The sequence below is a fragment of the Globicephala melas genome, chromosome 13 (assembly GCF_963455315.2).
Source record: "Globicephala melas chromosome 13, mGloMel1.2, whole genome shotgun sequence".
Classification (NCBI taxonomy): Eukaryota; Metazoa; Chordata; class Mammalia; order Artiodactyla; family Delphinidae; genus Globicephala; species Globicephala melas.
In genome coordinates, this window is record NC_083326.1 from 81,858,215 (window position 1) to 81,883,937 (window position 25,723).

The 25,723-nt window shown below is 47.8% G+C and overlaps 1 protein-coding gene across 9 annotated transcripts in view; it reads right to left on the bottom strand.

Moving 5' to 3' along the window:
- Positions 1-25,723, bottom strand: part of KDM2B (lysine demethylase 2B) — a 122,283-nt gene that overhangs the window by 15,510 nt on the left and 81,050 nt on the right. For all 9 annotated transcript variants that reach the window (XM_060311181.1, XM_060311178.1, XM_060311182.1 and 6 more), the window contains one exon: positions 4,216-4,440. In XM_060311181.1, the coding sequence (XP_060167164.1) occupies positions 4,216-4,440 (225 nt within the window). The remainder of the gene's footprint in view (positions 1-4,215; positions 4,441-25,723) is intronic.

Below are 25,723 nucleotides of genomic sequence, written 5' to 3' on the forward strand. Positions count from 1 at the left end.
CGGGAGGATCCCACGTGCCGCGGAGCGGCTGGGCCCGTGAGCCATGGCCGCTGAGCCTGCGTGTCCGGAGCCTGTGCCCCGCAACGAGAGAGGCCACAGCAGTGAGAGGCCCGCATACCACAAAAAACAATAAAACAAACAAACAAACAAACAAAAAAAGACTCCTCCCAGGAATTCCCTGGCAGTCCAGCGGTTTCCAGCGGTTCGGACTCCACGCTTTCACAGTCATAAGCTGAGCAGCGCAGACCCACCCACCAAAAAAGACTCCTCCCTTTTTCAACTACATATTTATGAGGCCAGGTTTTCCTCATATAGTGCCTCCAAAACAACATCACAGAATGAATATAGAAGCATATATGAAAATCTAGGTCTTTTCTACTGAACCTGGCATAAAAAAGATTTACAAAAACATATAACAATGCTATTTTTCCTACTAATCATTTTTGTTTCCGAAGATGTTATTTCTCCTAAAAATGTTATTTATGTTAACATGTAGTGGGTTTCTTATAATTTTTAAATGAATTCAAAATATTTAAAATTTTTTATTACAGTAATATTAATAAATAAATAACCCACATAAATGAAAGCTCTTTGGGGTTTTCATAACTTTTAAGAGAGCAAAGGGGTCCCAAGACCACAAAGTTTGAGCGCTGATGTATTAGACTATAAACCCCTGCGGACAAGCTCTCACTCTCTCCTCCTTATAAACGTCCACCTACCAGTACTTGGGATCCAGAAGAAACACACAACCAATTTTTATTAAACTGAGTTAGAATAGCTTCAAATAAGCTGGGATATACACTCCACCAATAACTGGAAAAGTCTGTAAAATGGATAGAACACTGAAGGCAAAAGAGTCATCATTCGTTCAGACTCTGAAGTAGGTGAGGAGAGACAGAACCAGTCTCTGCAAAGTTACTGCAGGAGGGGAAACCCAGCCAGGGCTACAGGGAGAGGGTGCTGGGCAGTGGGAAGGGATAAAGTCTGTGGAGGAAGCCTCCGCCATGGGAAGAGAGAGACTCACTCATCAGGAAAAAGGGCCTGGAAGAGTAGTAGAGGTGGGCCTGCCTGGGTCAGAGGTGGGTAGAACATGGCAGGAAGTGCCCCAACAAAGTGCGAAGCCTGGAAGAAGAGCAAGGACCTCAAGTGAGGGTCGGGCTAAGGTTGCATTTGCCATCAGTCCCAGGTTGGAGAGGAAGACACACACAAAAGTGAGGTTTCCTTCAACCGACAATCCCTGTGTCAGGCACTGGGCCAGACACCAGGGCTGCAAAGAACAGGTGACAGCAGAGACAGCTTCCTGTAACTGGACTTGGGTCACTGGAGGGAAGGTGAGGGTGAAAGAGAAAGTATGGCTAAAGAGGAAGAGACGGGGACTTCCCTGGTGGCGCAGTGGTTAAGAATTCGCCTGCCAATGCAGGGGACATGGGTTCAAGCCCTGGTCCAGAAAGATCCCACATGCGGTGGAGCAACTAAGCTCGGGTGCCACAACTACTGAGCCTGTGCTCTAGAGACCGTGCTCCGCAACAAGAGAAGCCACCGCAATGAGAAGCCCACCCACCATAACAGAGTAGACCCTGCTCGCCACAACTAGAGAAAGCCCACGCGCAGCAATGAAGACCCAACACAGCCAAAAATATTAATTAAAAAAAAAAATAAGAGGAAGAGAGGGTCCTGGGGCACTGCTAACATGCCAAGTTTTAGGTGACACTGTTCTCAAAACCCAGAGTCCCTATGGACAACTTCTCTTAAACCATGACAGAATGCAATAAGTCATGGACCCTCACTCCAGAAAAATGCACATACACACAGGCACACATATAAAAATCTGTATTTAATTTCAAGGGGGCGCTCAAACTCCCTGAAATCCATTCAAATGACCTGGTACAGGTGACAAAAACACAAGCAACGAAACTGCAAAACGTCTACACAGCAAAGGAAACAAGAGAGTGAAAAGGCAACGTACATAATGAGAGAAAATATTTACAAACCATGTTATCTGATAAGGGGTTAATATCCAGAATATATGAAGAATTCTATAACTCAACAACAAAATACAAACAATCCAATTTTAAAATATGCAAAGGACTTCAACAGACCTTTGTACAAAGAAGGCCTACAAATGACCAACAATCACATGAAAAGATGCTCAACATCACTAATCATCAGAGAAATGTAAATCAAAACCACAGTGAGGTATCACCTCACACTCATTAGGATGGCCACTATCAAAAAAGAAAAAAATAGGGACGTCCCTGGTGGCGCAGTGGTTGAGAATCTGTCTGCTAATGCAGGGGACAAGGGTTCGAGCCCTGGTCTGTGAGGATCCCACATGCCGCGGAGCAACTAGGCCCATGAGCCACAACTACTGAGCCTGCACGTCTGGAGCCTGTGCTCTGCAACAAGAGAGGCCCGCGCACCACGATGAAGAGTGGCCCCCGCTTGCCACAACTAGAGAAAGCCCTCGCACAGAAACGAAGACCCAACAGCAAAAATTAATTAATTAATTAAAACTCCTACCCCCAACATCATCTTTAAAAAAAAAAGAAAAGAAAAGAAGAAAAAAATAACAAGTGTTGGCAAGGATGTGGAAAAGCTGAAACCCTTGTGCACTATTGGTGGGAATGTGAAATAGAGCAACCACTGTGGGAAACAGTATGGAGATTACTCAATTAAAAACAAAATGACCATATGATCCAATAATCCTACTTCTGATTGATATATATATATATATATATATATATAGCAATATGCTTTTGGATATAGCAATATATCCAAAAGAATGCAAAGCAGGATCTCAAAGAGATACTGGCACACTCATGTTCATTGCAGCATTATTCACAATAGCCAAGAGGTGGAAGCAACTTAAATGTCCATGAGCAGATAAACAGATAAAGAAAATGCAGCACATCCATACAAGGGAACACTATTCAGCCTTTAAAAAGAAGGAAATCCTGACACATGCTACAATGTGGATGAACCCTGAAAACATTAAAGCTAAGTGAAATAAGCTCACAGAGGGAGACATCCTGCCTGAATCCACTTACATGAGGTGTCCAAAGTAGTCACAATTAGAAACAGAAAGTAGAAAGGTGGTTGCCCAGGGCTGGGGGAGGAGTTACTGTTCAATGGATATAGAGTTTCCATTTGGCAAGATGAAAAAGTTCTAGAGATCAGTTTGCACAACAACGAGCATATAGGTAATATCACTGAACTGTACACTTAAAAATGGTCAAGATGGTAAAGTGTATAAGTTTTGGACCACAATTTTAAAAAGAAAGACAGACATAAAGAAAACACAAGCAGTATGTGTTGGAGGGAGAAGGGGAAGGTGCCCCAAGCTTGGAGGGGCATCAGCAGCCAGGCAGGAAGCCTCGCCTGATGCCAGGCTGGGCCTGTAAGGGTCTTGCCCAGGGCCAAGGATCCTGTCCCTCCTGCTGAGACTGCTTTCCTGTGGGAGCACGGAGATCACTGCTCCCTCAGGGAGGACCCCGGGGCCTGGAGCCGTGCCCCAAGGAAGGCAGAATGCCTGAGAGTGTGCAGGGGGGATACACGAGCAGAGCCAGGACCTTGCTGAGTTGCCAGAGCCTGAGACCACTGCCCTGTCCTGGGGCAAGGCTGGAGGCCAGGCGAGATGGCCTGGAGGGGCAGGCCAAGCTTTCCAGCGGCCCAGCTCCTCCTGGACACCATAAATCAGTCCTCCTTCTCTGTGACGGCCCCCTCAGGAGGGGCACTGACCTTCCACCCAGACCTCTGACTTCGAAGGCAGGACAGGAAGGAAGGGAGGGCCCAGAACCATCATGAACTGGACCATAAATGTTGGCAACAGGGTCACAGACAGGACAGGCTGCCCTGACATCTTTAATGGCAGAGACTTCAAAGTACTCAGTCATCTAGGGAAGGAAGGAGTTATAAGACCAGCAGACTATGAAGGAAAGGGAGCCTGAGCACATGGCAGGACCCGAGTCCTGCAGTGTGGAATCTGAAAACAGCATTAGTCTCCCCTTTCTTCCCAGGAGGGAGCACCCCTCCGGGGTTTCTGCTGCGGCCACGTTCTCTTCAAGCGGAGGGACTGGACAGACCAACGAGCAGAGGAACAGACTGGCCTGAGGCACAGGTGGGGCCTGCATTCAGGAGCCAAGGAAGGGCTGCCACCTCCACTCCCGGGGGAGAAGCACCGCAGCCACTGGGAGGGGCGCCCCTGGGGGCACTCACCGCGATGCACTGCCGCATGATGCAGCTCTGCTTCATCCGCCCGGGGCCCCCGAACTTCTTCATGTCCTTGCAGAAATGGCACTCTCCACACTCCGTCCGCAGGCAGGCCTCGCACTTGCGGCATCGCGTCCGGCGCCGGCGAGCTCCCGCCGTGGTCCGGTTGGCGGCCAACTTCACCGCAGAGGCAGGGCCCAGCTTCCCCTTGGGCCGACCTACAGCCCGGTTCTGTGGGAGCACACACAGGACTGGTGAGATGGGGGCCCGCAGGGCCGGCCAGGCCCCGAGTCCGGGGGGTTATGGGTTGAAGTGTGTTCACCCAAAAGATATGTTGAAGTCCTAACCCCACAACCTCAGAACGTGACCTTACTTGGAAATTGGGTCTTTACAGACGAAACTTTTAAAATATGGTCACGAGGGTGGCCCTAATCCAATAGGACTGGTGTCCTTGTGAAAGGGGTAAATTTGGACACAAGCACAGAGAAGTCTTATGTGAAGACACAGAGAGAAGACGGCCATGTGCCTGGAGGGATGCCGCCATCTACAAGCCAAGAAACATCAAGGAAGCCAGCAAAAGCCAGAAGCTGGAAGAGGCAAGGAAGGGTCCTTGCCTAGAGCCGTCACAGAAAGCACCGCCCTGCAACACCTTGACTTCTGACTTCTAGGCTCCAGAACTGTGAGAGAATACGTTTGTTTAAGCCACCCAGTTTTTCTGGGTTTGTTTAAATTTTTGTTTGTTTAAATTTTTGTTTGTTTGTTTAAATTTTCATTGGAGTATAGTTGCCTTACAATGTTGTGTTAGTTTCTGCTGTACAGCCAAGTAAATCAGCTTTATGTACAAATATATCCCCTCTTTTTTAGATTTCCTTCCCATCTAGGTCACCCTGAGTAGAGTTCCCTGTGCTATACGGTAGGTTCTCATTGATTGCCTATTTTATACATAGTATCAATAGTGTATATATGTCAATCCCAATCTCCCAAGTCATCCCACCAACACCCCTTCCTCCCTTGGCATCCGTACGTTAAGCCACCCCGTTTGTGGTGCTCCACTATGGCAGCCCTGGGAAGCTGACAGCGACACCCTGCTTTGGAGAGCAGTACACCTGGCTCTAGAGCCTTCTGCGCCCCCCCCACCCCGCCCCACGTCAGGCCAGGCTCCTCGGGCTACCTGTGCTTCCGCAGGGAGGCCACACAATCCGCCTCTGTTCCCTCTGCCAGGGACACCCACCCCTCCCCGCCCCACTAGACTAATGCCTGCTCAGGCTGCAGGACCCAGTTCAAACACTGCCTTCTCCTGGCAGCCCTTCCTGACCGCCCTGCACTGGGCCCCTGTCACAGCATAACTGTCTGTTCTCTCATGGGTCTTCCCTTTGAGACAGGGACTCAGAAAGGCAGTTATGGGGGGTGTCTTGTCACCACTGTCCCTCGACAAGATGGCTGGCACCTAGCATGTGCTCAATAAACCAGACCCCAAGAGAATGAGACAGTAAACCCTAAGGAACTGATTTCTGAGAACTTCTCCCTGTGACTCAGGGAAACACAGGCAGATGAACAGAAAGTGGTACTAAATGCTGAACAGGGCACAAGCCAGCCACATGTCCTGCTCTGAGGTCCTTACAACCTGGCCACCAGCCCCAGAGCCTCTTGCAAACCAGGATCAGAGACCAGCCGCTGGGACACTGTCCACCCAGGATCAGAAGTAGGCAGGACCAGGATGGTCGGGAGAGTGTCTCACCTGAAGCACCTTTCTGAGTTTGCTGAAAAATGGTTCATCCCTCCGTCAGAGAGACACACTCTCACCCCAAAACTATCTGATCTAATTGGCATCGAAAGCTTAAAGCCCATCTCAGCCAATTAAACAAGCTTCAGTCCATCTCAGGCTTTTCATTTTAATTGCTTGTCATATGTGGATCCCTAAACAAAATCCCATCGCTCGCTAGCTCCTGGGCCCCGAAGTGTTGTTACGATGTACCACAGTGCAGAAGATCTTCCTTCCAGGGACCCCCTCTCCCACAATGCATACAGCTCCCCACCCCCAAACTACTGGGGCTGCTTAGAAACTTACAACCACATCAGCAAGGGAAACAGTCCATGGTTCTCCGAGAATCAAGCCTTGACCCCCATCATCTTATCCTGCAGAGCCATGGTCCCTGTGCAGACCCGAAGGTCCCACATACACCTTTTGGTATTGACACCTCAAGTGGATCCCTTCCCTCAGATTTTTTCCCCAAAAGCCTGCAGCATTCAAGGAAACTGCGAAGCCTCTGGTGGTGAGGCACCCACATCAGGAAGCGCTGCGGCTCTGGATCTTCATCCCTCTCAACTTGCTCTGAACCCCAAAGAGGAAAGGAGACCCAGCTCCACTGGCCCACGTGTCCTCACCTCCCTGTGCCCTGACCCTGCCCCTCCCACAAGCCACCCCACCCGGTGGGGTGAGGGGCTGCCCCAATGCAAGTTACTCCTCCTGTAAGCAGTGGAGGGCCTCCCCACGCACCACAGCCCAGGGAGGTCTGGGGCCCCTAGTCATGGACATGGGCAGTTCTGCAGCCGTGGCACCGCCTGTCAATTCAGGTCAGGTCTTGCTGCCAGATGAGTAATGGGGAAAAAAAAAAAAAATCAGTTTTCAGAGACTTTAGATTTGAGAACAGCACGTAAGGGACTGTGGACCTGAAAACTAAGCAGCAAGGAGTGCTGAGTAGAAGCAGGGATGACACGGACGGTGACAGCAGTGCCGGTGGGTACTTTCAAGTGCCTGTCATCCTGCTCTTCATTTTACATATGATATTACCTAATTTCCCAATAATAACCCTACGAGAGATGCCATTTTTCAGATGAGGAAACTGGAGCTAGAGGTTAAGAGACCGGCTCAAGGTCACGGAGCCAGCAGAGGATGTGCGTCTAAACCCTAAAACCACATCTAAACACTATAAACCACAGCGATGCACAGGCCAAGTAGGACAAGAGACCCCAGAGTCCATGGGAACTGACCACACGCCCTGGAAGGGGCCCACAGCTAGTGCCTTGATGCCCTTAGTAGGACAGGTGCCAACAGGAGGTGCAGAGAAGCACATCAATTTCCAGAGAAATGGAGACCAGGAAGGTTTCTCCCTCTCTTCACAGCCTGGAAGACTCTCTGGTAAAGAGCACACATCCTGTTAGCAACCCACTCCTCAAATCCCTGAAACATGGGCCAAGGGGTGGGCGATTCAAAGCCTTGAGTCAGGTACAGAGAAGGCAGCCCATGGTTCAGGCTCCAAGGACAAAACCAGAGGTGAAGGGCTCACACTCTGACCCTGGAGCAGGAGAGTGTAAGAACTAGTTTCTTTGGTGAAGGACTGAGAAAAAGAAAAAATTTCAGGAGTCCAAACATGGCTCTTGCCTCCCACTCAGGAGCGTCAGGTATACATAGCAGCTGAGCACCTCCAGCCTCTCTGGCCACTCAAAAGTAAGAGAGTTGGGTCGATCCGGCCACAGTCACAAAGCTTGTACTTGACTGTGAAACAAGCCCACCTTCCTGTGCTTTCCAAAGTTCATTCTCATCTGAAGAGGCACTTTTCCAAACGATGAAAAAAACCAAATCCGCCCCGATCTCGATGGCAGCTGAGACATCCTGGAAAATGACAACGTCTTGAAGGAAGAGGTATAAGGGTGGCTGTTTCCAAAGACCTTGTTTCAGGCCCTCTCTGCCAGGTTGCCAAACAAGCTAGAAAAGCTGATGCTGCCTGCAGCTTCGCGGGCCAGCTTGCTGGTCAGGAGTCAACTGAGCAACACTTGTAATGCAGGATCCTCCTAAAGACCACTGAGAAAATCAACAGGTAAGAAAGACATCGAAGGGTCTCTATTAGGGAAGGTGAAACATGCCTCGTTTTGGCTTCTGTCCTAACCTCTTTTCGGTGACATCTAAAGGTTCACAAACCAATACTCAATTCTGCTCTATCCTACCTGTGCGTCTATTCATTCAAGTAACCCAGAATGCCCCTTTGTTAATTTCAGCCTGAAATGTTCTTCTCAGCAAAAGGGAACGATGGCATCCACTGACTTCACATACAAACCAGCCTCCCAAACCCCAAAGCCGTTTGTTGATTTTATCAGCCCAGAACTCATATCCTCAGCTCCATCTGGTTAGGAAAATTGAGTCCACACACCCATACACACAAATCTTAGTATTCCAACACTTCTTCTCCATCAACATCTCACAAGTATCGTCCTTAAAAGGAATACTATTGGTAAATATTTTTAAAAATAAAATTTAAAAAGGAATACTATTGGGCTTCCCTGGTGGCGCAGTAGTTGAGAATCCGCCTGCCAATGCAGGGGACACAGGTTCGAGCCCTGATCCGGGAAGATCCCACATGCCGCGGAGCAACTAAGCCTGTGCACCACCTACTACTGAGCCTGCGCTCTAGAGCCTGCGAGCCACAACTACTGAGCCCGAGTGCCATAACTACTGAAGCCCGTGCACCTAGAGCCCATGCTCCACAACAAGAGAAGCCACCCAATGAGAAGCCCGTGCACTGCAACGAAGAGTAGCCCCTGCTTGCTGCAACTAGAGATAGAGAAAAGCCCGTGAGCGGAAACGAAGACCCAACGCAGCCAAAAATAAAAACTAGAAAAAACAAAAAGGAATACTATTGAGGTAGTTCATTTCATTCCACAAATATTAACTAAGTGCCTCCTATCAGATCCTATTCTCCAGAATATTCATGGGCAGAACCTTCAATCCCTAATTTCTAAAATACTGGAATTAACATTACTTGGATTAACCTGAATTAGTGAAAAGATATCCCATGTTAATGGACTGAAAGATAATACTGTTAAAGGAAACAACAGAGAAGTTTCCAAATAAAGTGGAAACAAAGTGGTCCACAAATTCAATGCAACCCCGACGAAAGTCACAGCTGGCTCATCTGCAGAAATTGATAGGCTGATCCTAAAATTCATGTGGAGGGAATTCCCTAGTGGTCCAGTGGTTAGGACTCCACGCTTCTATTGCAGGGGGCCTGGGTTCAATCCCTGGTCAGGGAACTAAGATCCCGCAAGCCGTGTGGCATGGCCAAAAATAAAATAAAATTTAAAAATTAAGATGAAATTCATGTGGAAATGCAAGGGACCTGAAATAGCCAAAACAATCCTGCAAATGAAGAACAAAGTTGGAGGACTTACACTTCCTGATTTCAAAACTTACTATGAAACTACAGTAAACGAAACAGTGTGGTAGTGGCATAAGGATGGATATACAGATCAATGAACTACAATTGAGAGTTCAGAAATAAAGCCTCACAATATTTATGACCAACTGATTTTCGACAGGGTTGTCAAGACAATTCAGCGGGGAAAGAACAGACTTTTCAACAAATGGTGTGGGGATAAATGGATATCCACATACAAAAGGATGAAGTTGGACCCTTACATCACACAATATAAAAAATTAACCCCAAAATGGATAGAAGACCTAAATGTAAGGGCTAAAACATAAACTCTAAGAAGAAAGCATAAGGGTAACTCTTCATGACCTTGGATGAGGCAATGATTTTTTGGATATGACACCAAAAGCACAGGTGACAAAAGAAGATAAACTGGACTTCAAAATTTTAAACTTTTATAAAGCAGAAACTAACACACCATTGTAAAGCAATTATACCCCAATAAAAATGTTTAAAAAAAGACACAATTGTAAGTATAAAAAAAATTTTAAACTTTTGTGCTTAAAAGAGCACTATCAAGTATGAAGAAGAATGGGAGAAATTATATGCAAATTATACACCTGGTAAGGGTTGTATCCTTAAGGTATAAAACAACTCAACAATAGAAAGACAAATATCCCAATTTTAAAATGAGCAAAGGAGGACTTCCCTGGTGGTGCAGTGGTTAAGAATCCACCTGCCAATGCAGGGGACATGAGTTCGAGCCCTGGTCCGGGAAGATCCCACATGCCACAGAGCAACTAAGCTCGTGCGCCACAACTACTGAGCCCATGTGCTACAACGACTGAAGCCCGTGCACCTAGATCCCGTGCTCTGCAACAAGAGAAGCCCGCACACCACAACGAAGAGTAGCCCTCACTCGCTGCAACTAGAGAAACCCTGCGCTCAGCAAGAAAGACCCAATGCAGCCCAAAATAAATAAATTAAATAAAATGAGCAAAGGATTTAAGCAGATAATTCTCCCCCCCCGAAAAAAAGATATACAAATAGGCAATAAGCACATGAAAAAATGTGCGACATCACTAGCCAGTAGAGCATGTGATCTATGCTACAGACTCATTCATTCACCCCCCTCACTCACACTTTCACCCACCTACCCACCCAACTGTTTTCTGGCTGTGAATTATGTACAGACTCAATGCTAAGGTGCTGGGACTACAAAGATGAGTAAGATGTGTTTGTTCCATACTCTCAAAGGCACTACAGTCTGGGGGAAGAAAGACATGTTACCACATAAACACACTGCAACACAGTGATGATTATATCAAAAGCTAACATGTGCTGAAGCAACACTCTTTTCAATATTTATATCGATAACCTATGAGGTAGGAACTATTATCATCTCCATTTAGAAATAAGGAAACTGAGGCGCAGTGCAGTTAAGTAGTCTCCCCAGTGTCATACTGCCAATAAATGAGAAGCCGAGATACCCAGGAGATGGCTCTAAAGCCTGGGCTCTGGCAATGCTGACCCAGAAGGAATGCCTCATTTCACTGGGAAGGGAGGCTGGGAAAAGTGTCAGACACAGGGGGTAGTGACTAAAACGAGTCTTAGAGGGAGGATAGGACACTGCAGGCCAGGAGTAGGGGTGGGGTTAGGGAGTGAATATTCTAGGCAGAAGGAAGAGTAAGATAGAGATGTGAAACCAGATAACACATTCAAGGAATAGCTTGATATGACTGCTGGAAAACCGCCCTGAAGTGGCAGGAGCCTAAACCTGCAGGCCCCGTAAGTCACATTACAGAAATAGTGGCCCCTGTAAGAGCAGTTAAAGGACTTACATGCAGGAGCAACATGATCGTATTTTGGCAACACTGGGGGGAGTGAATTTTTTTGGTGGTGGGCAAGATGAAAGACAGGGAGATGAGCTGAGGATGCTACAGCAGTCCGGGATGAGAGTTATGAAGGCTTGAGTAGAAGCCATAGAAGGAATGAGGACGAGGGGATGATTCAGGGATGTTTTAGAAGCAGAGCCGGTTTAGAAGACCCAGGAGACTGACTGCACAGGGAGCATGCAAGCAGGAAGAGTCCTGGAAGACTCTGAGGTTTCGGGCTTGTGCGACAGAAGAACAAGGGGCTCAGGAGAGAGAACTAGAAACCACCATGCACACATGGAATCTGAAGGACCCACGGGACGTCCAAGGAAGGTGGCCAGCAGCAGCCAGGAGGGACCAGCGCTGAGATACACAGCTGGGGATCAGCATCGCGTAGTGCTGAACTACTTAATACTTAAGTCCGCGAGGTTGTTTCAGGGAGAACGGGCAGAGTGAAAAGAGGGTCCTGGGCAGTACCTTCAAGACTGAAAACATCCAAGGGCTGGGTGAAAAAGAGCAACCTGCTAAGGAATGGCCAGAAAGGCAGGAAAAGCAGCAGGAGCCTGTGGCATCACTGGAGCCAGGGAAGAGTTTCAAGAAGGCAGCGGGCTAGAGTTTCAACTGTCAAGAGGAGTCAGAAGAACAGTAAACGTGGCTGTCTGTTTTTACAATTCAGACAGTTCTTTGTTCCTCACCAAACTGCTGCTAACAGGAGCACACTGACGCTTAGCCCCATGAAGGGTAGCCAGAGCCCCAAACAGCGTGGAATTCCTTGTCGTGCTAACGTTGCCTTCAACTGTACAACAAATTTGTTTCAACACCATGTCTGTTCCCAAATCTTCAAGTATAATGGATATCCCAGGAAAAGCTGGATTTTAGCTGCGCTGCAGGGCCCTTAACACACACCTGCAGACTCCAGGGAGGGCTTTGGTTTGTTTACATCCTGAGAGTAAGGAGCAAGAGAATGAAAACACAGGAGCTACCAGAAACCCAGGGGATGGGCAGACCTCTGGAGAATCTGAGGAAAGCTAAGGACCTTTTCCCTAGAAAAATGCCCCTGCGCACAAAGTCACAAAACTTTCGTATGTAATTTTGGGAAGCTTCAGGGACCCATATGAAAATTTCACTCTTTAAGCAATTATACTGAGTAACACAGTGATTATAGCCATATAAATTTCTGAGATCTTCTTCAGCATAATTTCCTAATTTTCTTTTTTATTTTGGCCACACCACACGGCATGCAGGATCTTAGTTCCCTGATCAGGGATAGAACCCATATCCCCTGCAATGGAAGTGCGGAGTCATAACCACTGGACTGCCAGGGAATTCCCTCTAATTATTTTTTTTAACAAACAGGCAGTAATCATTTTTAGTAAAAAATAAAAAAAAAAAGGAATAATTCTATTTTCATTTCAGGGGTTAAAAAAACACAAGATGGAATTCTCCTTACTAAGAGTCCTTCTTTGAGTGGCATCTCCTCAAACTAAAAAGCAGAGCTGAAGAATTTTCCAGCATGTTCTGCACTGGAGAAGCAAAGGAAGTCCATGGGAGAAGGCCCAGCCAAGGGTCTCTCCTGCCCCGGGCCCAACATCTGGAGCAGTGGAAACCCAAGCTGCTGTGGGAAGGCATGGGGCAGACAGGCCAGCCTAGCGGGACAGGCATAAGGGAGCCTGATACCGCCCAGGACTGAACACCAGCCTCGAGTGGGGACGAGGGAAGGACACAGACTTTTAAGACAGAGCAGGCAAAATTCTGATGAAGGGTGAGGGGCTAGGCTCAGCTGCAGGGACAGACTGGGCAACAGATATGTCCCAACAGGGTCTCCGCTGGGACCTTTCACACAGTAGGTGGCTGAGCATACCTGCATGCCTACACTACAAGACTTCCACCCCTCCTTGAAGGAGACGACTTCTTTTTTTTTTTAATTTTTATTTATTTATTTATTTTTATTTTTGGCTGCGTTGGGTCTTCGTTGTTGTGCACAGGCTTTCGCTAGTTGCACCGAGCGGGGGCTACTCTTCATTGCGGTGTGCGGGTTTCTTATTGTGGTGGCTTCTCTTGTTGCGGAACACGGGCTCCAGGCGTGCGGGCTCAGTAGTTGTGGCATGTGGACTCAGTAGTTGTGGCTCGTGGGCTCTAGAGCGCAGGCTCAGTAGTTATGGCACAGCGGCTTAGTTGCTCTGCAGCATGTGCAATCTTCCCGGACCAGGGCTCGAACCCGTGTCCCCTGCATTGGCAGGCGGATTCCTAACCACTGCACCACCAGGGAAGCCCGAAGGAGACTTCTTTAGAGAAGAGTGGGGTCTACAGCCTGCGAGCTACAGACTCCAGAGACCCTGGCTCCAATTTCAAAGACACAGATGCCTTAGAGGTCCTTAGAGGAAGCCACTCTTCTCAGGCCCAAGAAATTGTGGGGCTAATAAAAGTTGAGGAAAGGTTAGGGGAGACAAGCGGCAGTGAGCCGCCGCCCGGAGGGTCGGCAAATGCAGGGTCCATGGCTGACAGCCAACTTCTCTATTGCGACTATGGGGAAAACCTGCTGCCCAGTGGCCTGGCTTAGAGGTCATCTCCCTCAATGTACCTGAGTGGTAGCATCATCTTAAAGTGAACAGGCGGGCTTCCCTGGTGGCGCAGTGGTTAAGAATCCGGCTGCCAATGCAGGGGACACGAGTTCGAGCCCTGGTCCGGGAAGATCCCACATGCCACGGAGCAACTAAGCCCGTGAGCCACAACTACGGAGCCTGCACTGTAGAGCCCGTGAGCCACAACTACTGAAAGCCCGTGAGCCTAGAGCCCGTGCTCTGCAACAAAAGACGCCACCACAATGAGAAGCCCACACATCTCAACGAAGAGGAGCCCCCGCTCACCGCAACTAGAGAAACTCAGTGCGCAGCAATGAAGACCCAACGCAGCCAAAAATATAAATAAAATAAATAAATAAAGTGAACAAGGCAACCAGAAGAACTTAAGTTGCTAACAACTCCGGAAGTGCCGCGATCGAGCTGACTGATGAGAGGAGGAGGGAACAAATCCAGCTACAGGAAGTACGGGTCCTCACGTGATGGAAGTCTCTCTCAGGAGTGGCAGTAAGTGAAAAGGAGACATAAGGAGTCCTATCTGATGTAGTGTCAAAGAAGATATCTATCATAGGCCACAGGGTGTGGTCGAATTAAAAAACCAAAACAAGGGCTTCCCTGGTGGCGCAGGGGTTGAGAGTCCGCCTGCCGATGCAGGGGACACGGGTTCGTGCCCTGGTCCGGGAGGATCCCACGTGCCGCGGAGCGGCTGGGCCCGTGAGCCATGGCCTCTGGGCCTGCGCGTCCGGAGCCTGTGCTCCGCAACGGGAGAGGCCACGGCAGTGAGAGGCCCGCGTACCGCAAAACAAAACAAAACAAAACAGGTAACAGGAACCTCACCCATGAAACACCAAAGTGCAGTCAACACTGAAACAAGGGTCTTACGAATGACCAGTTGCAGAAAGCGTACACTGTTGGCAGGGATTAGGCAGATCCAAACTGAACTGAAAATTTTCAGACCAAGAGTTGAGGTATGAACTAAGCAGCAAAAACTGAGAACCGTTCGCATGCTGTCCTACTGACTTGATGAAAGTTCCAAGCCAAAACCGTTTGGGCTGTCTCTGGGTTCCCCCGATCCATAAGACAAGTGAGATTCAGGATCACCTCGTAATATACATAAGCCTGAAAAACGTCCAACAAAACTGAGAAAATACACTTTAACTTTGTCTCTGTCATATAAAACCACTTAATAATATGTGTGTTACGATTCAAATGCAGCATATATAGTACTTCCTCAACGACGCCTGACGGAAGGAAAAAACGTTCTACATCTCGGCCTCAACATTCCAAAACATCTTCATTCCACTGAGGAAATGCACCCGAGCTTATAAGTAAGCATCTTATTCATCTAGTCATGTCCACACGATAACTCAACCCGTCTAATGCTTTATTCCTCAGACAAGTCTACCTAGCCCGTACCCTGTTTCAAATATCGTGCAGATTCTACTTCGTAAATCAACTTTCTTCCCCTGCTTCCTAAACACGAATCTTCCCGGAGTAAATTCACGCTGTAAACACACCCAAGGCTTTGTTTTATACAGATTTCTCCCCCCCTGGTCCCAAGAGACGTTGCTTTCCCTTCTAGATCCAACCGAGGCCAAATACTGCCATCTGGGGTCACGGCTTCCTCTCGCCGCTGCCGCCGTGGAGCGGACTCGCTGGGTTCCGGATTCCCCGCGCCGGCCCGAGCCTCGCACCCCTTCCTGTCTCCGTCTGCCCACGGTGGGCGGCGGGCGCGCGGCGCCCAGACAAAAGCTCGGGCCGTCGGGCCCACCGGCCCCGGGCCGCCCACCCTCCGGGCCGCGGGCGTCCTCCAGCCCAGAGGCCGAGGGTCCCGGTGCAACTTCGGAAACAGAAAGGAAGGAGGCGCCGGCGCCCGCAGGTCCGGGTGCGCCCAAGGCGGCCGGCACGCGCGTGGGCCGCAGGCGAGGGCGCGAGGGGAGGGCGAGGCGCGCCCGGCCGCCGGCGCCGGCGCCCGCAACTTGCCCGCCGGCCGTGGCCCGCGCCCCGCAGGGCCCGCCCGACGGCGAGGCCCACATTGTCCCCGCGGCACGGCCGGTCACCCTCGCGCACAGACGCTCGCACACGCCCCCTGCCCCGGCCGGCTGCGGGGCCCGCGGCGCTCGGGCGACCGCCGGCCTGCCGCGCTCCTCCAAGCCCCGCTCGGGCCCGGCCCTGGCAGCCCCGCCGGCGGCGGCTGCAAAACTTTCTCCTCATCGTGGCAGCGGCGGAGGCGTCGCGGCCGCCCGGGCGCGTCAGTCACTCGGTCCGGGAGGTCGGGCAGGCGGGCGGCGGGTCCCTCCCTCAGCCCCACCCCGGGCCACCGACCTGGTCCGGCTCCGATTCATAGTCGTCGTCCTCGGCGCTTACGGACATGGCCATGGCTCATGGTGGGCCCAGGCTCGCGCGCGCTGACATGGCTGGAGCGGCGCCGCCGCCGCCGCCGCCGCCGCCGCCACCCGCCCGGAGCAGGCTCGGCTCGCCCTGGCTCGGGCTCGGGCTCGGGCTCGGGCTCGGGCTCCCGCTGCCGCGAGGAGGGAGCCGCGCCGCGCGCCTCACACGCCCGCGCGGGAGGGGGCGGAGAGGGGCCGGCGGGGGGAGGGCCGGGGGGCTCATGCATATGCATGAGGCGATCCAGGAAGGGGCTGGCCCCCCGGACCGGCGGGCCAATGGCGCGGCCGCGGCGCTCGGGCCGCACACAAAGGGAGCCCGGCCTGCGGTGACACGGGGGCGGGACCGCCGAGGGCGGCCGCTCGCGGCCGGAGCTCTGGGACTGGGGCTGCGTGGGGGCGTGCCCCGCGCCCCGCCCGGCCCGCGCGCCGCGGGGTGCACATGGGTGGCTGCACGCCGCCGCTGCTCTAACAGGAAATGCACGCCCGACCTGGGGTGGGGTCTTTTGTGTGGTCCTGCGGGGCGTCTCGCAGGAGCCCCGGGGTGCACGGTCATGGGGAGTGGCCCTGCACGAGACACCAGGCACGGGTCCCTGTGCCCCCCAGCAGCGGGCACACGGGCTCTCGGGTTTGCACAAGCTCTGGGACCAGGACCTGGTATGCCTGCGAACCCGGGAGTCCCGTAGCCCCTGCAGGCCCGCTGGCCCGGGTACAGTCTGGGGAGCCAGTTCCCCAGGACGCCGGCAGTTGTGTTGGGCTGGTCCCCTAACGTTGCCCTCTTCTACCCTCAGGTTTGCCTTTTCAGGTCGCGAGGGAATCAGCGTAAAACGTGGGGTGGTACAGACAGGAGTTCCAATCGAGCTGCCTGCCTTGGAGGCTGCCAGACAGAACACCATGAATGCACTCTTCCCTGAGGTGGGCGCCCCACTCTCTTGGACAGGAACCCCCGCTTCCTGAGGTGCCCAGGGGTCGATCTCGGAAGGGGTGAGGGCAGGCCAGAACCCAGTCTACCAGAAGACTGGCAAGTGCCTGAAGCTGGCCCAGAAGGTGTGGGTTTCTAAATTCTTAAACTGGAAACATTCCTAATGCTTACTCCTAAAGCAGCCCACCCTTGCAGAAAACTCTTAACTGGAAAAAAAAAAAGTCTAGGGGGCACTTATGCCAGCAGCCCTTACTCTGAAGGAGGAGCTCAGTGACCATTAGGTAGAGTGATCAATGCTGTTATAAGCATCAAAACCACAGGTAAACTCAAGCTAAGGAGCAGAGCGACTTAGCTAGGTAGCTGGCATACTCATCATCTAACTAGGAACGTCCAAGGTGACACTAAACATGCATACATGCACCAGTTTCTTCATCTGTAAAATGGGAAGGTTTGCCCAACCAAAGGATCAGAGGCTTTCCCAAGAAAAAGCTCATTAGCTGTGAAATCTGGTGACCAATTGTGCAGTGTCGTCCAACTGTTAGTCATGCCCAGGCCACTGGCCATGAAATCCACTCTGAGAACAGAAGGGACCCACAGGCAGGTCATGGCCTGGGCTTTCAAGGAAGGCAGAATGTGTAGTGGACATAAAACTCAGAAGGCTTCTAGCAGGGAGTCTACAGGAGTGAATAAATAGGGATGTCAGTTTTACTGAGTGGATCTAAAGTCCCTCTGAAATGTATACACCCACTACGGGGAAAAAATCCCAGCAGACCTGCTCTTTACCTGTTCTGAGTTTCCTTTCTCCCTTCTTACATTTTTCACAATTCACTCAAGGTTAACAAAAACTTGTGGTTTTGAAAAGAATACACCCCCCTCCATCTCAGTCCACCCCCCAAAGTCTCAGCCTTTATAAAACTACCTTGTCTGGACTGAAGTCTGTATCTGATGTATCCCGTGACCTCTTAGGGGCCACTCCACCCAGAAGGAAGTCCCTTAAAGAAAGAGAGGCTGAAAAAAATGCTAATCATGCTTTCGCTTCACTGTAATTGGTCAAAACTGCAAGGGTACAGAGATACACAAATATCATAATACCTCAAGAGAGGTATGGAAACAGGACTTTTTCTCAAAGGTCTTTCTCATTCCGTATCAGGAGTGCAAGAATATTTAGACTTGTCTTTGGGCTGATTTCTTCTGAGAATTCTCAAAGGCTCACTTCTGTATTTAAGGAATTAAAAAGTTCTCATTTATGATAGTTCAAAGAAGAGAAAGGGAAAGTGTTGATAAACAGAAGCTGCAGCTAACACAAAACTTCCTTCCGTCACATCATTTCTGAGCTAGAAGGGGCCTCACCAGACCCTCTCACTTTACAGGTCAGGAAACTGAGGCTCAAAGAAAATTAGGAGGTAGCTCTGAAGCCCAGGGTTCCTTACATAACACCATCCAGAGACCCCCTCCAGGGGTCCGGACAATAACAGCAGCTAATGTTTACTAAGCATGATTGAAGGGCTAGACCCCATGTGAAGTGTGGTGTAGATACATCTCATTTATTCTTTTACACAACCCCGTGAGGAGTGTTCCATTGTTCACCCATTTTACATATGAGGAAACTGAGGCACATCGCTGCTAGGAAGTGAAAGGACCTGGATCTGAACCCATAAGCAGCTGGAGTCTGCAGCCTGGGCTGTTAATCACATCGCACCAATGCCTCGTGCCAGAGACTGGAGGAGGATGCCAAGTGAAACCAGTGTAATCATCCAAGTGAAATACTCAGACTTACACAGAAAATTAACTGTCCCTTACTAAATTTTGCAAATTCTGTGTTCTTAGTTCAGATATTTCAGGACGGGTAGGCATGGTTTTGGTAACCAGTCTGCTGTCTGATGGATCTGTGGGGGCTGATGGGGAAGGAGGTGGGTCCTCTCCAGACTCTAACAAGGCTCCTGCCAGCAGTCACCATTCTAACATCTTTAAAGAAATTCCTTTTCTGACACTTGCAAAGGGCCTCTTAACATCTCTACTTCCTCGATCAAGCTTCCTTTAGCTAACTGGTACACACAACTATCCAACGTTTGTTTTGTATTAATAGTGTGCTGGACTGTATATAAAATACATTATGCCAGCATTTGCACAGTAGAACTGCTACCTTAAAATTTAGCATTTATATTGTGCCTTAGGCTCGTGCTTTCTCCCTTCTGACCTCCTTTTCAAGTGACCCTAAGAACTGAATGGTCTCCCAGCTCCACTTAGCCAAGGCTTACATTCTTAGAAAGAGTTCCCCAAAGCTGATGCCACCAGGGCACTGGTGCTTGTCCTGAACCAGGAGGATCCAGAAGTCTCATCAAATGGTGAGGAAATAAAACAAAAACAGATGGAAGCCAAGTCAGCCTCGGTCACAGCCATCACCCATTTCCCTGCTTTCTCTCTGAGTGTCATCTAATGTTCTGGTCTGCCTATCAGATCATGACACCGGGAGTGATCCCAGTCTGCCCAGAGATTTTGCCCAGACTTAGCCACCAAAGGGCACTGCAGGCTGTCCCAGGGCAGGGACAGGTAGTGACCTAAGGTAAAAGGAAGAGGGCAGCCATCCCCTCCAGTCCTCTCCATCCCCACATCCAGGAACAGGAATGCAAAGGGACAGACTGGATAAGTGCCCCCTGGAAATCTGGGATCCATAGGGGAGGGTTTCCCTGGCACGTGGCCCTTTTCCTTGTGCCCATGTCACAAAGGGCATGGCTAAAGCTTGGGAACATTATTTTCCAGAGGATCAGGTCAGGGAAAGAGAATGAATTCTCTGTGTCCAGACCAGTAACTGGCTGGCACGCTCCTGAACCAAGGGACACCATTTGTAAACGTGTCCCTAAGGAAGGAACAGAAATGATACAAAGGGTTGCTTCCTAATACACGTAATAATGTATGTTTAACAAGCAATAGAGAATGCATGCTTCAGCTATTTTACCATTTGTCTGTTCTTCAATAGGTTTTTCCCCATTAACAGCACAAGGACAAGGTCTTTTGCAGAGTTATTTTTCTAATAAAACATAAATAAGAGAAATTTTTGCATCGTGTCACACAGCAATTTAGAACTAATTCCAGGGTTGCCTGGATAAAACTATGGTTCAAAGAGTGACCGTATGACAGACCAAGGGCTACAGTGATTTCTCTTAAGGAAATTACTAATGTTATTTAATTGCTTTTTATTTTCCCCCTGAAGAATCATTCCACAAGCATTTAAAACCCACATATATCTGTCACATGGGTCCTTTAAAGAGACCAAGCTTTCCATTAAATAAGGTTCCTCTCCTAATACTGTCTCCTTAAATTACCAAGATCAACCAATGAATATTTACGTTCCCTGGAAGATTTGTGACTGTGCGCAGGATTTTTTTTAATTAGCTAATTTAACAGGTGACTGGCATAGATCTGAGAAATGCTTCCCGCCATCCACCCCATTTCCAACTCAATCACTGACCTTAGAAAGTTACTTCCCTTCTCCATTCATTTCCCTACAAAAATCCAGGCTAAGGCTGAGCCCTCAGACAATTCAGACAAGATTAATGGATGCACTTTACAATCCCACCCCCCACCCCCAGAAAATAGGGGCTAAAAATACATAAAATGCCAGTATAATTCGGGCCTACAACCAGGACTTTTGTAATTTAAAAATATTTCTCTTAACAAGACCAACTCTCCCCCTTGGTTTCCTTCCTTACCAGAGCACCCAAAAGACCAAATCCAAAGCTTACTCAAAATGGGATGATAAAGCATACAGTAAAGAGGCGAAAGAGGATTAAAGTTAGCAGCTCTGTTCACAATGATCAAATGGTGGAAACAAATCAAATTCTGTGCATTGATGAATAGGTAAACAAAATATGGTTTCTATCCATAAAATGGAATATTATTCAGCCATAAAAAGGAATGGAGTGCTGACACAAGCTACAATGTGATGAATCTTGAAAACATGATGCTAAGTGGAACAAGCCAGACACAAAAGGCCATATACTGTATAATTACCTTTATATAAAATATCCAGAATAGACAAATCCATAGGGACAGAAAGCTGATTAGTGGTTGCCAGGGGCTGGGTGGGGGGAGGGGGAATGGGGAGTGACCCCTAATGGGAATGGGGTTTCTTTTGGGAGTGATAAAAATATCTTGGAATTTAGAAAGAGGTGATGCTTGCACAACATTCTGAATATACTAAATATCACTGAATTCATACTTCAAAATGGTTAGTTTTATGCTAGGTGAATTTTACTTCAATTTTTAAAAAGTGTGTATGTGTGTGTGTATATATACACATATATATACTTTTTTTTTTTTTCTTTTCATCAGTCATCCTTTAAGAGTGATCTTAGTTCCTATTCCTAAAAGGTAACCTGGTTAGGAAATGTAGCCCCTAAGTCCTGGAGCAGGTTGAAATTAACCAAACCAAAGTGATAGTTGAATCACCTCTTAAATGAGCTGCTAACAGTCACTGTGGGGATCTGATGGGCTCTGACTGCACTTGAAAGCCTTTCACTTAGGGACACCTGACAAATGCAAATACACACAGGTTGGTATGGTCAGCAGTAGGGATGGGGGGAACAGACACACACACACTCATACACACTTTGGCTGTTCCCAAGGAACTCTCTTCATTTACATTCTTGCTTTCCTTTAAAAATGGCTCATCTCCAGCAGGCCAATTTGCCTCTAAAAGCCCCCTGGGTCTATGAAAATTCACGAGTTTACCATGACACTCAAAATAGAAGAAGTCTGACAAAACTCATCTGTCACCATTTTAAGCAGCCATTATACCAACTCCTTAGTTTGAAAATTGGTATTTAAAGGGAAAGAATTAAGCCTGTGTGCTGCCTTATCAGGAGGAACTGTATTTAAGGGTAGCTCCAATTGATGAGGGAAAGCTCTACAGAAAAAACTTCAAAGCTTCATTTTCTTCTTCTTCTTCTTCTTCTTTTTTTTTTTTTGCCTGTGGGATCTTAGTTCCCCCACCAGGGATTGAACCCGCGCACCCTGCAATAGAAGTGGGGAGTCTTAACCAATGGACCGCCAGGGAAGTCCCAAAGCTTCATTTTCATCTCCTGATAAAATTATTCATACAGGAAAGAATGATAACTGGTATTGAAACTGAATGGTAGAGGGAAGCACGGGCGCCACGTATTCCCTTCCAGATTATGCTCTGGAGGAAAAGAGGGATGAACATAACTGAATAATGGGGGAATAATCAGACCACCATCACCTTAATCCATGATATTTAACTTCAATCTAACCAAGCCTTTAGACCTAGTTTCCAATTTACAGAAATTACAAGAGACAGCGAAAAAGCTAAATGACACCACAAGAAAGCAATCAGACAAATGCATAAAGTGAGATATTCTTCAGGACATGGTTCCATCTTCCCTACCAATCAATATCCTGAAAAGGTCAAGATTAAAAGAGAGAATGAAGAACCTGGATTGGATCCTGGTTGGGACAAAGTAGCTGTAAAAGATAATTTATATGACCCAGCATTAGGAGGAATTGTCAGTTTTGCTAGGTGTAATAATGTTATTTCAGGTATGGAGAAAAATATTCTTCTTTTTCTGAGATGCAAACCTAAGCATTTAGGGGTGGAATTGTCATGACGTCTGTAATTCTCTAAAGAATACTTCAGCATAAAAAATTAAGTTAGTTAAAAAGAAATAACATATCCATTAGGATGGCTATGATCAGAAAACAAACAAACAAAAAAAAAACAGAAAATAACAATAGCAAGCATGTGGAGAAACTGGAACCCTTGTGTATTATTGATGGGAATATAAATTGATACAGCCGCTGTGGAAAACAGTATGGCAGCTCCTCAAATAATTAAACATATAATTATTCTATGATTCCAGCAATTTCATTTCTGGGTATGTACCCAAAAGAATTGAAAATGAGGACTTGAAAAGAGTTTTATACACCCATGTTCACAGCAGCATTATTTATAATAGCCAAAGGTGGAAGCAACCGAAGTGTCCAATGACAGATGAATGGTTAAATAAAATGTGGTGTATACATACAATGGAATACCATTCAGCTTTAAAAAGGAAGGAGAGGTTTTCCTGGTGACGCAGTGGTGGAGAATCTGCCTCCTAATGCAGGGGACACGGGTTCGAGCCCTGGTCTGGGAGGATCCCACATGCCGTGGAGCAACTGGGCCCGTGAGCCACAGCTACTGAGCCTGCGCGTCTGGAGCCTGTGCTCCGCAACAAGAGAGGCCGCGATAGTGAGAGGCCCGCGCACCGTGATGAAGAGTGGCCCCTGCTTGCCACAACTAGAGAACGCCCTCGCACAGAAACGAAGACCCAACACAGCAAAAATAAATTAATTAATTAATAAACTCCTACCCCCAACATCTTCTTTAAAAAAAAAAAAAAGTAAAAAGGAAGGAGATTCTGGCGCAAGCTACAATATGGATGAACCTTGAGGACATTATATTAAGTGAAATGAGCCAGTCACAAAAAGACAAATACTGTATGATCCCACTTATATGAGGTACCTAGAAGAGTCAAATTCACAGAGACAAACAGTAGAATAGAAGTTACCAGGGGCTGGAAAAAGGGGGAATGGGGAGTTAGTGTTTAAGGGATTAAGAGTTCCAGTTTCAGATGATGAAAAAGTTCTGGAGACTGATGGTGGTGATGGTTGTACAACAATGTGAATGTACTCAATGCCACTGAATGGTTAAAATAGTCAATTTTATGTTATATATCTTTCCCCACAATTTAAAAAGATGTGATAAAAGATAAAATAAAAAGATGGACCTAGGCTTCCCTGGTGGCGCAGTGGTTGAGAGTCCGCCTGCCGATGCAGGGGACACGGGTTCCGGGAAGATCCCACGTGCCGCGGAGCGGCTGGGCCCGTAAGCCATGGCCACTGAGCCTGCGTGTCCGGAGGCTGTGCTCCGCAGCGGGAGAGGCCACAACAGTGAGAGGCCCGCGTACGGGGTGGTGGTGGGAGGGGGGGAATGGACCTAAAGATTACCATACTAAGTGAAGTAAGTCAAACAGAAAGACAAATATCACATGATATCACTTATATGTGGAATCTAAAAAATGATACAGATGAACTTATTTACAAAACAGAAACAGACTCACAGACATAGATAACAAACTTATGTTTACCAAAGGGGAAAGGAGGGTGGAGAGATAAATTAGGAGAGGAGTTTGGGATAAGCAGATACAAACTACTATATATAAACAAAAAACAAGGTCCTATTGTATAGCACAGAGAACTATATTCAATATCTTATAATAACCTATAATGGGAAAGAATCTGAAAATTATATAATATTTATATATATAAAACTGAATCCCTTTGCTGCACAACGGAAACTAACACAACACTGTAAATCAACTATACTGCCATTTAAATAAATAAATAAATAACAAATAATAAAGAAATCAAAGAAACAACACCCTCCCGCAGAAGAATCAATCAATTGGGAACATTCAAATCAACAAGCTTCCTCAGGGCAGTCCCCAACCCAGCCCCTCCTGCCATCTTGTACCATAAACATTAACTAGGAGAGAAATGAATCTAAATAACAACAACAACAAAATCAATCTTATAAGTGAGACTATCTCTTCACTCCTGCAAAGTGCTTTGCTGTTTAGTCCTTTACATTCATTGGTGGAGAAGTTCAGTGGTTTAGAGCAGGTTTTACTATTGCTTTCACTTCCCACCTACTTTCTTTGCGTATAAAGTTCCCCTTGTCCCAATAAATATACTTCCCCTTCCCACCTTTGCAAACAAGAATCAAACTTAAATAATGCAAACGTTTCACCTGTGTTCACATAATTGTGCCCCTTTTTTCTCTAGATCACCCAAATATGGGAAGCAGCAGATTATCTCACAGCATCATTTGGTTGCACACATATCCACTGTCCTAACAAAGCCAAATTAGAGAGGCAGGGTAGTGAGTGTGGCGGGGAGAACATGACAACTTATTCCCAATGTCAATGATCAAGTATTCTCCTTTAAAATAGGAAATATACAATGGCATTTGACAAAAAGAAAATTTTGAAGGATAGACCATTGTTCCAGAAATATAACCATGATAATGGCAAGCAATCACTTACAGTGCCTGCTTGGCTTTCTAATTACTGCACCAAAGGCAGGAGCCCTCAATATCTCAACTGCTTTCCAAAAATTTGTCTTTGGCATTATTAACACAGACAGCCGAGCAGGTTATCAGACTAAGAAAGAAATCCTGGGCTGCAGACTTTAATTACAGGTTATTTCAGCTGAACACTGTCTTAAAGTTCCAATAAAGTGGTTCTAAAATGATACAGATGATGGCTGAAAAATTCCAGGTGAGAGATAAGATCTTTTTAAGTCAGGAGGATAAAGGGAGATGCCTAAGTGTGAGGGACAAAAGGGTCCAGGGACTACCAAGAGCCCTTCTTAGTTCTCTTCTATTTACCGTTCTTTTAACAGTTGGCTGGGACTGGGACACACAAATTAAAGTAAGGAGAGAAACTTATTCTCACCAACGAGATGACTCAGAGGCATTTGCAGAGCAGGTGAAAGAGGACAAACAGAATGAACTGATGAATACAACTTCATCTTTTAGAAGCTCTGG